Raw genomic sequence first — 13,483 nt, 5'->3', positions numbered from 1 at the left:
TTTAAATCACCCAAAAATGAAAAAGGTATTTAATGATTACACCTCCGCACTAAAAGCAATGATTATCTCTTTAATATTAAAAAAAACATGGTTTACACAACTTAAAATGTTCAAATGCTGTCATTTTGATGGACAGCATTCAGGGAGCTGAATCCTTCCAACGTGTGACGTAACTTGATGAGATTCACACTGGAAGATGGTATATTGACTCGGATTCACAAAATACCATGCGACTAATTACTTGGATTTGTCTCAAATGAATTGACATTTATTCCACTTGTCCTGAATGACTTATGACTTGACTTACACATGTTTTGATTTCAATTGTTTCTGTTGACTTTTTGATTTTACTTCGCTTTTGTCAAATTCCGTGTGGTTTAACTTAATGTTTTACTAGGAATAAATTGTGATTTGACTTGGACTTAAATGACTTGACTTGTATTCGTCCCCACTGACTTGAACCCCAACCCTAGTGCCCCCATCAGCTCTGTTCTGGACCCTCTTCTCTTCCCTCCAGGAGCTGCAGGTCCAGCTCCCTCAGCTGTTTCAGGAAGCCCCAGTTGGGGATGATCCTCCTGCGGTTCTTCACGTGCTCCACGGCGTCCACCACCGTCATGTTCTCGCAGATCATCAGGTAGGCGAGGAAGAGCGTGGCGGAGCGACTCCTTCCCATCACACAGTGCACCAGCAGTTTATCTGCACATACGTGAATCACATCATCATCAGGGATGAACACAACCTCATCCCTGGGATTATGCTTGAAATGAGCCGTCTTACTCTGAGGGTCGCTCAGCGTTTCTTTTATAAAACGGGCAGCGGGGAAGAAATACTGGCTGAGGTTAAAGGTCGTCACGTCTTCTGCCACCACGCCGTAGTAGACGACGTCCATGTCGCCGTAGTAACCGGCTCCGGTGTCCACGTTGTTCCACGTCCCCTCGGCTGCGTTCAAGATGTGCGTAATCCCCAACCTCTTCAGATTACACTTGTCCTTTGCAGTCTGCCTGCAAGAAGCCAGCGTGAACATTATTTTAATCCATTATTTTATTCAGTCATTTCCTACTTTTTTAATAACTTACTCGTCCCCGATGTAGACATTAGGCCAGACCTCGTTGACATGAGTGTAAGCCACACTCCCACGGTTTAGGATTTTCTCCAGCTCATAGCCCCCAGGTGTGACATATTCATCCGCTGGACTGGATTCCTCCGCCGCCTTTGTAACATTTATCTTGGTTCTAGTCTTTGACTTGTGAGAAGCCATTTCCTCACTGTGGCTTTCTTTTCACACATGATTTATTAGCTTAAGGGAGGGAAAAGAAATACCACACTTGCTTTTTTTTTCCTTCCACTTTTCTGAAAAATACATGTTTTTCTTGTATTGTTTTTCACATGCATCTCCAGTGACACTCACCAAGAGATCGAAGTCCTTCATTTTCTTATACATTTTGTTTTCATCAATATGCTTGTTGTGAAGTCCTTAAAGGCAGAAAGGTTTAATTCCAGCGAGGCTCAAGTGAGGGCACAGATTGTATAACCGCTCTGTGACGGGAATCAAATGCAGGGGATATTTTTAGGGCTGTGATGTGGCGGGCCCCTGACCTTAGCTGCCACGTTCCCTGCCTGCAGGGAAAACTTCCACCCAGCCAGTCCCCCCGCCATCCACTCCAAAACACACAACTTTAATCTCTGCTGCTGGCGGGGAAGCTGAGCTTTACCCAAACTCTGCACCCGCCAAAAAGGATACCCACATTCACTGGAGTGAACAGGCCACTCTGAGCTTTTGCTCAGCCATATGAACGACTCCTTGGAATTGTGTCGGTCTCTTTAAGCCCTCCCTACATATCTTCAGACGCGGGGAGAAAAACGTTCCAGCGCTGCCTCACAACACCCGTTAAGGATGTTCTGCATTCTCTGGAGCCTCTCGGGGGGCCGGAGAGAGAACTGAAATGTGTCAGACTGTTAGACAGACGAGGTTTTTTTCCACAGGATGGCACATGTCTTTGATTCCCCCCCCCCCCCCCGTTATATGATATGCACGGTCCATTCAGTGATCTAAATGCGAGCCCCCAAAGTGAGGGTGTGATGATGACTGTATTGCAGAATGGCTGGATGAAGCTGCTAACATGTCAGACCGAGTTTTCACACCATCAGACTCCTTTATTTTTCCCTCATATCTTCATACTCTGCCATCATTCATTCTGACAGTGAAATCATTAAACCTGTGATATCCAATTCCTTTTATTTTGACAGCATCTCCCTCTCTCTCTCTCTCTCTCTCTCTCTGTCTCTCTCTCTCTCTCTCTCTCTCTCTCTCAGTGTGCTCTGGAGAGCATCTCTTATTAAGATGGCTTCAGCGTTTCATCTCTTTTCAAAGTCTGACCTGAATCTGTATACACACTCGGAGCCACGCCGGCATATTTTTTATCATCTCACATCGAGCTTCAGACATCACACTTTTAACTGCGCCTGATTGCAGCAGTTAAGACACAATATTTAGAAAATTCTGAATATATAATAGAGCATTGTTTATTTATAGGCACACACTGTCTTCGAGTCGTTCAAGAACAGCTGTTTTTTTTCCCTTTGGCAGCTGTGCTATTTGTTTTAATGGCCTCTCTGGTATTGATTGTGCTGCATATATGTGACCATACCGGTGTTTTTCCTGCTCCTCAGCTCCTCAACTACGAATCATGTATACTTTACATTTTTGCTGACTGTTTTAAAATGCACGGCGTACAGTTCTGCAGTTATTTGATGTATTTTTTCCTGACACAGCATGGAGCCGGTGGCTTCGAATCATTTATGCACAATATGAAAAATATTTTTGTATTTATTTTTCCCTTTAGGTTAAGTCTTAAAACTTTATTTTTGTAATCCACACTGAATATCAAGTCAACATTCATTTTTGTTTTTCAGTTATTCACTTCATCAAATCTGCCCTTAAACGCATTATATATCAAAATATGATAGATTGCATTAAGTGTGTTTACTGGTTTCATACTTACTTAAATGACTGGAAACCAATGGCTGCATAGAAGGTAGAAAATGCATTAAAAACATCTAAAACAAACCAACCATGATTAGCTGTAATGTAAAGAATAAGGGAATTGTATTCTGGTTGGATGAAATTCCCTCTCAGTGCTTTATTTCTCTGCTTCTTGACGTTGTGTTGTTTTCCTCTGCAGGGCCAAGGAAGAGTCCAAGCGACGGAGTTGATTCAGAAATCCAACATTGGGAAGAATGTTTCTGTGCGAGCAGACGGCCTCCACCGCCTCCATGAGGGTGAGTCTCTCTTTGATCATCAGGAAGGCCAGCGTTAGAGTCGCTGAGCGGCTGATTCCTCGTGCACAGTGGACGAGCACCTTACCTACGCAGACAACAGACGGGATCACTCCAGATGTCAGCTTTGTTTACATGATGCATGGATACTGTTGCTCATAACCAAAGAGCTGGAAGACTGGTGACTAATAATACTTATAAATATATATTATTTTCCTATTTTAGAAGTCCAACAGGACAATCAGCTCATGGTTTCATAATCTTATAACAAAGTGACTGTAGAGATGAAAAATGTAGTGTCAAGCTGATTTTCTTAAAGATTTTGATGCAAAATGCTAAAAAAGAAAAAGAAAAAAAGAAGAAAAAGTATTTCATAAATTGAAAAGCTGATCCTCATCCACGTAAAACCAAGTTAAAGAAATAAAAAATGCCTGAATGAGAATATCTTCAAGAGTTTGTAAACACCTTCACACAAACTTATTTAAGGACAACTTTAAACCTACATATTTATTGTCAAATTCAGTGAATTAATGGCAACATTTCTTATTTAGAATAAATATGATTCCAGCCTAAACCCTAATGTGTTTTTTTCTTGGCCTCAAACAGACTCGTACCTTTCTGTCTCAGAGCACCGTGAATGAAATCAGCCGTCTCAGTGAAGAACGGGCTCAAGTCAAACTCTTTGCAGTCGGCTGCCTCCACTCCGTGATACTGGATGCTGGTGTCCTTGTAGAAACGGGGCCCCGTGTCAATGTGCTGGGGGCCATCTGCAGCGTTCACCACATGTGTTATACCCAGATCCGCTAGCAGAGTTTTACGCTGAGCCGTCGCCCTGTAAAACCACACAAGGAGGGTTGTCTTCTCGCCTGTGGCCAGCTCATGTGAGCTTATGTTTGCAAGTGCATCTCTGGTGACTCAAATGTACAGATTTGTGTACGCGTTGGCCAAATACAGTACTTGTTTGCAGCGACAGTTTCACAATCAGATCACCATATTGCAGCGGGGCCCCCGATGTGAGAATGTCACTTACGCGTCTCCAACGTAGAGGTCAGGCCAAACCTCGTTGACAGCTCCGGTGGGGCGTCTGTTCTTCAGCAGACGGCCGAGCAGATCGCAGGTGGGCGGTGTCTGATGCTCTGGCTCCTCCTCTGAGCTCATGTCTGCATATTTTCCCCCCTCAGTGTTGTCGTGTAATTATCACAAATGATATTCAGCTCAACACTCAGATAACAGTTAGATCATTTCCCCCCCCAAAGACTTGATGTCCCTGGATGGGAAAATGTGAGAAGTTGCTGCTAGTTTGTTCCTTCATGTAGGCATTTTGGGAAAAGAACTCCAACTGTATTGGAGCAACTTTCCAGAGGGAGCAGATATGAGTGTTGTGTGGAGGCTCAGCCCCCTCGCTGGAACAGCTGAAGATGCCAGAGTCCGGGCAGCAGCAGCAGTGTGGACTATTTATTCCTCGGATGACCGTGACGGCAGCCAGGCTGCTTGTGTTGTGACAACTTCAACTTCAGAACCACAGCAGTGATCGTGGTTGTTGTCATGACTCCAAACATGATGAGGAAGTTGCCCCATAGAGTCGGTTACAACTCCTAATTTTGAGAATTTAATGGACAATTCTGCCCTTATTTTATCCATGAATTTCTGATGTTTTCATCCAGAAACTATGAAAAACACATAAAAACGTCAACGGAAACGTCACTGACCTCTCACCTCAATGTCCATTAAGTAGCTGTTTTGATCAAACTACATGATCTTCACCAGCAGGTTGAGTTTGTCCGTTTGTCACAGAATTATAGGTGTTGAAATGTTTCTTTTCAGTAACAGTTCAAATTTTAAGGGAAGAAATGCAATTTCCATTCCCTCCCAAAGTTAATTAGAAAAACGGCACCACTTTCATGCCTCTGTACAGATTAAACGAATTACTTTATCATAATATAACTTGTAAATTAGTAGGATTTAGAGGCCAGGTTAGCTGGTTCCAGTTTTTATGCTAAACTAAGCTCCAATTTAGCATATTTAGCATGGTATCAATCCTCTCATCTAAAGCCAATGAGCATATTTACCAGAACTATTCCTGAAAAGGCTTCTCATTCACAAATGTCTTACATTTTGAGGTCCATTCTTTGGAAACTGTGCCTGTTTATTGTAAAGAAGAAATGAATGACTCTTATTTATTGTTGTTAGTTTTGGGAGATTAAATGAGCCGTGTCTACACAGATATACTCTTGTTTGGGGGCTAAAGTCATTGTTGGTTTTGTAAGTATTAATAATAATTAGAAGTCACTTTTAATTCTACACAAAAAATGGAATTAGTGCATGTTTTGACATTTATATCTCCATTGTAATATCTACTTCAACTAGCGGCGGATTTCATCTCAAGTCTTTCCGTTGGCACCCCGGCTCCTCCATGATCCCTGGCAGTGCAGCTGGTTGTCCAGCTCTCGGAGCTGCTCCAGGAAGCCGTTGTTAGGCGAGATGTTCCTGTTGGCGCTGACAGCTTTGATGGCGTCCACCAGGGTCATGTTCTCGTGGATCATCAGGTAGGCCAGGACCAGCGTGGAGGAGCGGCTGAGACCCATCGCACAGTGGACAAACACTTTACCTGCCAATCAAACGGAAGACAAAAACATCAGCCCAGAGCTCAGCCATTTACCGCCATGCAAACAGCTGGATTATTGTGGTGGACTTTATTCTGTCTAATTTGTTGCTCCTCTCTCCGTGGATTAAAAACCATGCAGTTCTTCTAACTCCCGACTAAAAAGTTTTCAACAATGTTGCAACAAATGTTTCTACACACGGTAATCCCCGCTTCCTTATCGGGCCTGAGGATTAGGGCGCAGAGGAGCGCGTAATTGAACTGTCTTGGCGTCTGTGTATTTCTGCCGGGGATTACTGTAGGCCCCGCCACACACTGGAGCCCCCGATCAGCCAGCATGTGAATGAGGAGGTCTCATCTTATTACTGTCATGTCAGATACCGACTTCACTTTGCATAACAGGCCGGGCAGGCACGGGCCACAAACATAATTGTGTAATTTCCATGTCCAATAAAAGTGTTGCTTACAAATTACCGGGGCAATCCATTTAAAACCAATTTTCTCGGCCAAGGTCTGAGCTTATGAGAAGATTACCGTGGGGGAAAGATATTAGCTTGATATTATGTTTAGTGTTTGATTTGCATTTTAATGACTGATACAACTGGGGGCTGCTGTAATGGGAATTGACTGACAAACGTCTTCGTGCTTTGCCTTGCAGGGGGGGAGAAAAAATGTCTCCCCCAAGTTAAGGTGTAAAAAATGATGAGGAAAGACCTCCTCACCTGTGGGCGAGCTCAAAGCGGTCTTGATAAAATTGGCCGCTTGGTAAAAGAAGGGACTTAAATTAAAGGATGGCATGTCAAAAGCTTCCACTCCATGATAAGTGATTTTGGTGTCTCTGTAGAAGCTGGGCCCCGTGTTGACGTTGAACTTCCCATCAGCGGCATTAAGTACATGGGTGATGTGGTGAGCCTGGAGGGTCCTCTTGTCCTTGGCTGCATACCTGGAGGGGGGGAAGCATAATTATCCATCAATGGAGGTAAGTGATGTATTTAGAGGTTAACACATTAATGATTAATAAAACATAAAGCTTTATAGATCATTAATTAACAGCAGCTTGCTCAGTTCACCCAAATAATACATTAATGATAATAATCTTTCCCACAGAAATAGTTTATATCAAAAGGGGCAGCGAGATATGGATTATATGCAACAGAGGAGATAACCTGCTGTTTCTGGAGAGATGAGTTGCGATAAATTTTTCTTGGTTTAATAGAATTTTCTGCACTTTAACCATCACGAATCAAATCTGTGTGGTTCCAGAAATCCCAGAGAAAGATATCCAACGACATGTTTCATAGTAATAGTCATATGATCCATATTTAATATGCTTTCACCATTTATACCTTATTGCTAATTGTTTTTAAAGTTTTCACCATTTCATTAGTGATACTCGTCCTCCTTTAAAAAGTAATCCTGGTCTCACATGTCTCCGATGTAGATCCTGGGCTGGACCTCGTCCAGATGGCCGCTGGTCCCTTTCTTTGTCCACATCAGCCTCTGGAGCTCTGAAGCCGGGGGGGTCTCATACCTGCCGACGTCCCCCTCGGGGCTCGCCAAGCAGCTGAGGCCTCTGGGCATGTCTGGATGCTCCACTTCTGCTTTTACAACCTGTCGCATAAAAGGGACCACACGTGGGTTTTGCTGGGAGTTTAAGCAGCCGCTTTGTGGAACCAACACATCTACATTTGGAGAAAAGCTTGTCAAAAGGTGAGGAAAATGTTTCTTCTTTACCTCAATCATCTACAGTTTAAGAATAGGAAATGTAGAAACAGTTTTAAACATCTGATTCCCCTCTGAATGCTGAATAACATCACTGATGACTTTTAATAGGCTTTATTGAAAGACACTGAAAGAAAAATACAATGGGGGCGTTACAGCGAGGAGCGTACGTATAGATGCCCGTTGCCTTTAAATATAGACGATAATTATTCCAATAAATGCACTCCGCAGCAGCAAAGAACACATAATTGGAAGATGACCTTATGAAGCTCTCATTATTTTATCTGCAGTTCAGTAGCACTTAGGTAGTGTTATTTATCCCCAGAGATGCAGAAAAAATTTGTATTCAAGGCCTATAAACATCAGCTTTTCATTTCTTGCCAGCAAGTCCAACCTGTGCATTTACAATTTCCTCACTGGGCTTGTGATATATATATATATATATATATATATATATATATATATATATATATATATATATATGCATACTGTATTACTGTATACATTAGCATCCATTTAGGCAGCTCTGTGAATCTGCTCCAGGCTGAGGATGTACAAACCATGTGTATGCATTGCTATAGTACAGAATCCGATGGCAGCTCGGCTCCTTATTTGCATTCTGCTGGTGATACGGGGACATAATGTGACACTTAGGGTTTGGAGACTTATTGTCATGTCCACGGGGATGAGTCATTGAGAGCGCATCTCTTCCAGTGACCTTTTGTTAAGCTGCCGTGGCATATGGAGGTGCACTGAAACATCGCGGTGGCTTCACGCATCCCTGCGTGTGCAATGGTCGTAGGTGTGTGTCATGTGCAATGCAAGAAAGCGTTGCATCCGATTCCAGCATACGAGCCCCGTGTCGAAGTACAGCGTGTCTTTGCACAAGTACAACATGTGCCCGGAGTACCTGGAGGCTCTTCTTTCTCCTCATTGATCTATAAGTACAACCCTTGCCTCCCTCCCACAGTCAGGGCAGAGAACTGATTTCCCTGGTGCACATGTTGAGCTGCAGCGCTGCTTTCATAGCCTTCCCCCCCCTCAGGCTAACCTGTCCTTCCTGCTCTACTTCTGTGTAATTAAAGATGCTATGTATGGGAAAGTGCCCACGGTTAACATGGAGGGCAAATAAAAATGGCTTTTTACCTCCTCCGGGCCTCTTCTTGCTGGTTTTATGAATTACACTTCAGTCTTTGGCCTTTTCGGATGTGGCTCGACTGGATTTGTGAGCAAATTAATAAAAGGAGAAAGTGTGGTAATCCATCAGACAATGCGGGCAGCATCACGGTGCCCCCCTCGTTTATTAAAGTGCTTTATACACATGTTTACCTTGCAAACAAAGGTATACAGTACTATAAATCCAAACACTGTACAGTCTAATAAATATTGTTCCAACGTGGTCTTCAATCTGCGACAAATCCTTAACAACAAATTGTTAGCAGACACTTGCCTTGGCTGGAAATGTTGCTTTTCAAGGGCTCTCTGTGCAAGAGCTACATGTAGGTCGGCAGCACAACTGTCTGTGTTCTCCTCGGTTATCTACCCTGCAACCTTTTTTGCTATTTTAACATCTGAATCTCAGCCCAAAATAATTCTGGCATCATCTTCTGCATTCCTTTAAGGTTATCTGAGCTACCAGCACAGGAGGGAGGATAGGACATGACTTCTTTTTTTTTTTTTTCTTTTTTTTTACCAGCAAGAGAATTAGATCTGTGCTGCTGAGCTTGAAGTCACTGCTGAGATTCTCCTCTACAGAGAAATGTGTTTAAATCAACACCTGGACAGTTTTCTCTTTTACTTTATATGTGGATTGTTCAGAGAATGAAACAGAACACCTGTGATATGAAGAAACTCAGTCTTTTTTTAAGTACGTCAAAAACAACTACACCAAGATTAACATATGTACAAACAATACAACCATTTCTTAGGAAGTAAGGTTCATTCTTTGCAACACTTCCTAAATGACTTGTACCCAAATAAAATATCTGAAACATCCGACTTCATCAGTACAAAGTCACATAATTCAGTGTGTACTACGTGATTCAGTGAGGTTGAGAGATTATGATTTACAACAGGCAGGAATCTTGGCTATCAGACTCACAATAAATGGATGTGTGCACCTTTTTCTGATGTTTCTTACAGATAATCAAAAAATATGAAACCCTTTTGACGGTGACGACGAACACACCAAAGGGATTTCACACTGTGAACGATGATGAGGTTGGTCTTGTTACAGATGCTCTAGATTGATTCCCATTTTGAGTTTGAAGGTTGACTTGCAGAAACATAAATCTCTTCTGAGTCATCTGCAGAGTTTACAACAACAACAACAACAAAAAAGATGCTTCGTAAAAACATTTTTTCCCCGTAAGACATTTGGTCCACTCTGTTGTGATAAGTGAGGTGCTGACGAAAACAAAATCTTACAAGAATGAGAGGTAACTGAAAGACAACAAATCTCCTCATCATTTGAATTCATTGTTCCAAATGATCTTTTTTGTTAAGACATTCTTTTTGCAATCAGCCTCCAAAAGCATAAAAAACGTAGCAATGCAGCCAGTTACAAACTAGAAAACAAAACTGGAACTAAGTGACAACTAAATGTTTACCGCTAGTGAGGCAAGTTATGTACAGGTAGGAGGCCATGTTGTTATTGTTAGTACCGCTTGCCTTGTCAGATTTCGCACAAATTCCTGTACTTGGGCTCAGCTACATGCTAACATGTGTTAGCCTGTTAACATACTACTTCCATGCCTATAACTAGCATACTGCACAGGATGTTAACATGCTGTTAGCATATAGCTTTTAACCATACCATTATCATGCTAACTTTAGCAATTTGATTTAGTAATAGTTAGCATGCAATATTTAGTATGCTAGCATGTTAACGTCCGCTTACTTATTATATAGTATGTTGTTTAGTGTGTTAGCATGCGTGTAACATGCTAATATTTTGAATAACCTGAAAAGGGCAGTATTCTAAGTATTAGAAATGAAGAGTTATAAGTGTGAAGATGTTGCATCTTCCCATTAATATTTAGCATGTTAATATGCAATTAACATGCAGCTTTCCCCGTTCTTTCCCCCCCTTAAAGTTCAACATGGTAATATGACATAATCGTTACGGTACAGAGTCTCAGTCATTAGTTGAACCAAATTTCATGACAATCCAGTAGAAATATTTCAGTCTGGACTGTTGGACCAACTGTGTTGCTAAAAACAAAAAATGTAAACATCTGTTGATTACAGGATCTGACATCTACAGGATCTCTTTTTTCTCGCCAGCTGAAGATCCAGATCCAACAGCAGAGCCAAGAAGTTCCTGTTGGGGTAGATGGCTCTCTTCTGGATCAATTTCTGCAAAGCCTGTTTGAGCGGGAGGCGATGATAGAGCATGAGGTACGCTAACACCAAGGTTGATGACCGGCTCATTCCCATGATGCAGTGCACCAGAACTTTCCCTGAAGAACAGACGAGATGTAGGGAGAGGGTGTGAAGGGAGGATTAGCGAGAGGCCTCAGTCTTATTAATATCATACATGACTGCCCGTCTCACGCTGTGGCCTTTCTTTTTTTCCTGCTGCGAGTTAAAAATAGTGCCTACAATTCATCCCCTTTGTTCATTTAAGGTCCCTCTGCCGGCTCAGCCCGACTGTGTCTTTAATCCGAACTCGTCCTCTGCTTTATAGCTTCTTTGAAAGGAGCCATAGTCAATCATAGATTTAAATTCTGCAAGGTAAGACCCTTATTACTACTGCTGGCTGAAAATACACTTACATGCCTTTACAAGCTGTGCTACATTGTGGTGACGGATGACATTGAAAGGACGGCATGATGGGAGAATTTGAGTGGATGGATTTACTCTGGATTTATGGGGTGAAATAAAACACGTGACGTGCAGGGATTTTTAAGAAAAAACGACCATAGTTTTTTTGCAGCAAATGATATGACAAGTCGTATGAAAGAGAAAGAGTCTTACCATCGGGTGACTTCAGAGCTTTATGAATGAAATCCGCTGCGGTGTGGAAGTAAACATCCAGATCAAAGTGTGTCGAGTCATCTGCTGGAATGCCACAATACACAAAGCTGTTGCCATAAAAGCTTTGGTTCCCTATGCTGCCGCGTTTGGAGTGAGCGGCGTTTAATACATGAGTTATACCTAATTTCAGCAAGGCAGTCTTGTTTTGGGCTACTGCCCTAACAAGACAAAGAGACAGAAAGAGGTTCAAGAACTATGTGAACTCTAAGCATCACAGCACGATATCTTTGTAGCAGAAAAACACAATCATTTGCAGGGGTCATGTCAAAGATCAGGTTTCACATTTCCCAGTCTGAGATCAAATGTATACTCACACGTTCCCTATGTATATGTTTGGCCAGACCTCGTCAACTTGTCTGAGATGTAGTTTGCACGAGTCCAAAACCTTCTGCAGATCCTTCACGCTTAGGTATTCTTTTCTCTTGCCTTTCAAGTCTGACATTTTAAGTCCAAATCCCCCCCCTTGCCTTGGATCGATTACTGGTCCAAATGTTTGTCGTGTGAAAGCGGTTTCCCGTCAACTCCGGCGCAGGATGATGTGCACGAGCAGGTGTTTATCTGCTGTCACTGGACAGTTACCCAATTTAGTGCTTAACCTAGCGTGTAGTCTTACTCGCATAGAGGGCAGGACAACAAACAGAGCAGCTCTGCTTTACACACGGCTATGGGACTCTAATGTGATAGGCTTCAAACGGAGATGAATCATTCCACAAAGCAGTGATAATTGGATGCAATTATGGATAATAAAAAAAAGCTTTAAGTGCATTACTTATACTCAATGACAGAAAGTCCACTTTAATGCAACAGAAATACTGCAACAGCTTCACACAGCTAGTTTACCGCTCTGACATAAATATCTCGTGAAAACAAATTGGCAAAAGAAAAATAAGCTTTGCTGCTGGCTGCACACGACATCAAACAGCCCTCACGCTGCTGCAAGTGTCTCTTTTAACCCTCCTATTATGTTACAGGTCAATTTCACCCAATTCAGCTTTTAAATGGAAGAAAAAGCTAATTAACCTCCATGCAGGGTAAGGACCTCTTTTCATACAGTGTCCTGGACGTGTATGTAAAACGAGGGCACGATGTTGTGTTGGGAAAAGTCAGTGCTGATGTTGTATACAAAATCAATCCATTTCTGTCTCCTGGTCAAAATGACCTGGAGACAGATATTGATTGATTATTTAAATTGCTGCTTCTGCTTATTCATGCAGCTGCAGCGAGGTGGGACCAAATCCCACCTGGTGTGTACATAAATATAAAATCATAGCTGCCGGTGAATGTTTGATTCTGATGAGATCCAAATGCAAGTGTTCCACTTTGTATGAGAGCAACAGAAACCACAAACTATTCAATGAACTGTGCACCGTTCACAATAATACAGACCACGGGGATCTGAACTTTGACATCTCTGTTGGTAACTGCATTGATCTTGATAATTACATTGACAATCAATTTAAAATGCACTTAACTCTGCTTGCAACCAAATTATAGATCACGATGTTTCAAAGTGAATACACAACACAACATAGTGGATGTACATTTTCTTCAACGTAGAACAAAGGTTAAATTAGTAATTTTGTCTTATTCGGTATTAAAATGGATTCGGCCTCGGGACGAGTTGATTACATTGATCTTCTACTAATATATGGGTCAATTTCCGGAAGCATGAGTAACAGTAGGGTCAATAGATTCAATACCATTCTTGAAACAAACTGATTAAAGTCAAAGTACAGTATTGCCCTCCACTGACAGATGTTGCATTCTTCATTACTCGTGAGGAAAGCCGGCGTTTGAGGCTCTGTTATTTAGAAAATCAATTGATTTTGAGGTGCAGAGGATTAC

General features: G+C 42.1%; 3 protein-coding genes across 7 annotated transcripts; all 3 read right to left on the bottom strand.

Annotated features, from left to right (window-relative positions):
* Nucleotides 1-406: 406 nt before the first annotated feature.
* Nucleotides 407-1,858, bottom strand: dusp29 (dual specificity phosphatase 29). The gene is made up of 4 exons (XM_084002004.1): nucleotides 1,409-1,858; nucleotides 1,077-1,297; nucleotides 778-1,001; nucleotides 407-696 (listed from the first exon to the last, which is right to left on the bottom strand). Exons 2-4 carry the CDS (start codon nucleotides 1,256-1,258, stop codon nucleotides 482-484), a joined length of 621 nt encoding a protein of 206 aa, XP_083858130.1. The 5' UTR covers nucleotides 1,259-1,297; nucleotides 1,409-1,858; the 3' UTR covers nucleotides 407-481.
* A 1,276-nt stretch (nucleotides 1,859-3,134) lies between these two features.
* LOC311032908 (dual specificity phosphatase 29-like) lies at nucleotides 3,135-4,960 on the bottom strand. The gene is made up of 3 exons (XM_084039986.1): nucleotides 4,307-4,960; nucleotides 3,891-4,108; nucleotides 3,135-3,364 (listed from the first exon to the last, which is right to left on the bottom strand). The coding sequence occupies exons 1-3, from the start codon at nucleotides 4,432-4,434 to the stop codon at nucleotides 3,141-3,143; spliced, it is 570 nt and encodes a 189-aa protein (XP_083896112.1). The 5' UTR covers nucleotides 4,435-4,960; the 3' UTR covers nucleotides 3,135-3,140.
* Nucleotides 4,961-5,374: 414 nt separating this feature from the next.
* LOC311033370 (dual specificity phosphatase 29-like) lies at nucleotides 5,375-12,286 on the bottom strand. 5 transcript variants are annotated; one of them, XM_084040721.1, is made up of 5 exons: nucleotides 8,930-8,955; nucleotides 8,747-8,817; nucleotides 7,305-7,489; nucleotides 6,601-6,821; nucleotides 5,375-5,884 (listed from the first exon to the last, which is right to left on the bottom strand). In XM_084040721.1, exons 3-5 carry the CDS (start codon nucleotides 7,457-7,459, stop codon nucleotides 5,658-5,660), a joined length of 603 nt encoding a protein of 200 aa, XP_083896847.1. In that variant the 5' UTR covers nucleotides 7,460-7,489; nucleotides 8,747-8,817; nucleotides 8,930-8,955; the 3' UTR covers nucleotides 5,375-5,657. The 5 variants fall into 5 exon arrangements, with proteins under 5 accessions (XP_083896847.1, XP_083896848.1, XP_083896846.1 ...); XM_084040722.1 differs by lacking the exons at nucleotides 8,747-8,817; nucleotides 8,930-8,955 and adding an exon at nucleotides 9,051-10,728; XM_084040720.1 differs by having other exon boundaries at nucleotides 8,747-9,043.
* Between the last annotated feature and the right edge of the window lie 1,197 nt (nucleotides 12,287-13,483).

Source organism: Eutrigla gurnardus, assembly GCF_963514095.1.
Source record: "Eutrigla gurnardus genome assembly, chromosome: 22".
NCBI classification, from domain to species: domain Eukaryota; kingdom Metazoa; phylum Chordata; class Actinopteri; order Perciformes; family Triglidae; genus Eutrigla; species Eutrigla gurnardus.
Note: the sequence above shows the minus strand (reverse complement) of the source record. Positions and strands in the feature narration are given on the sequence as shown.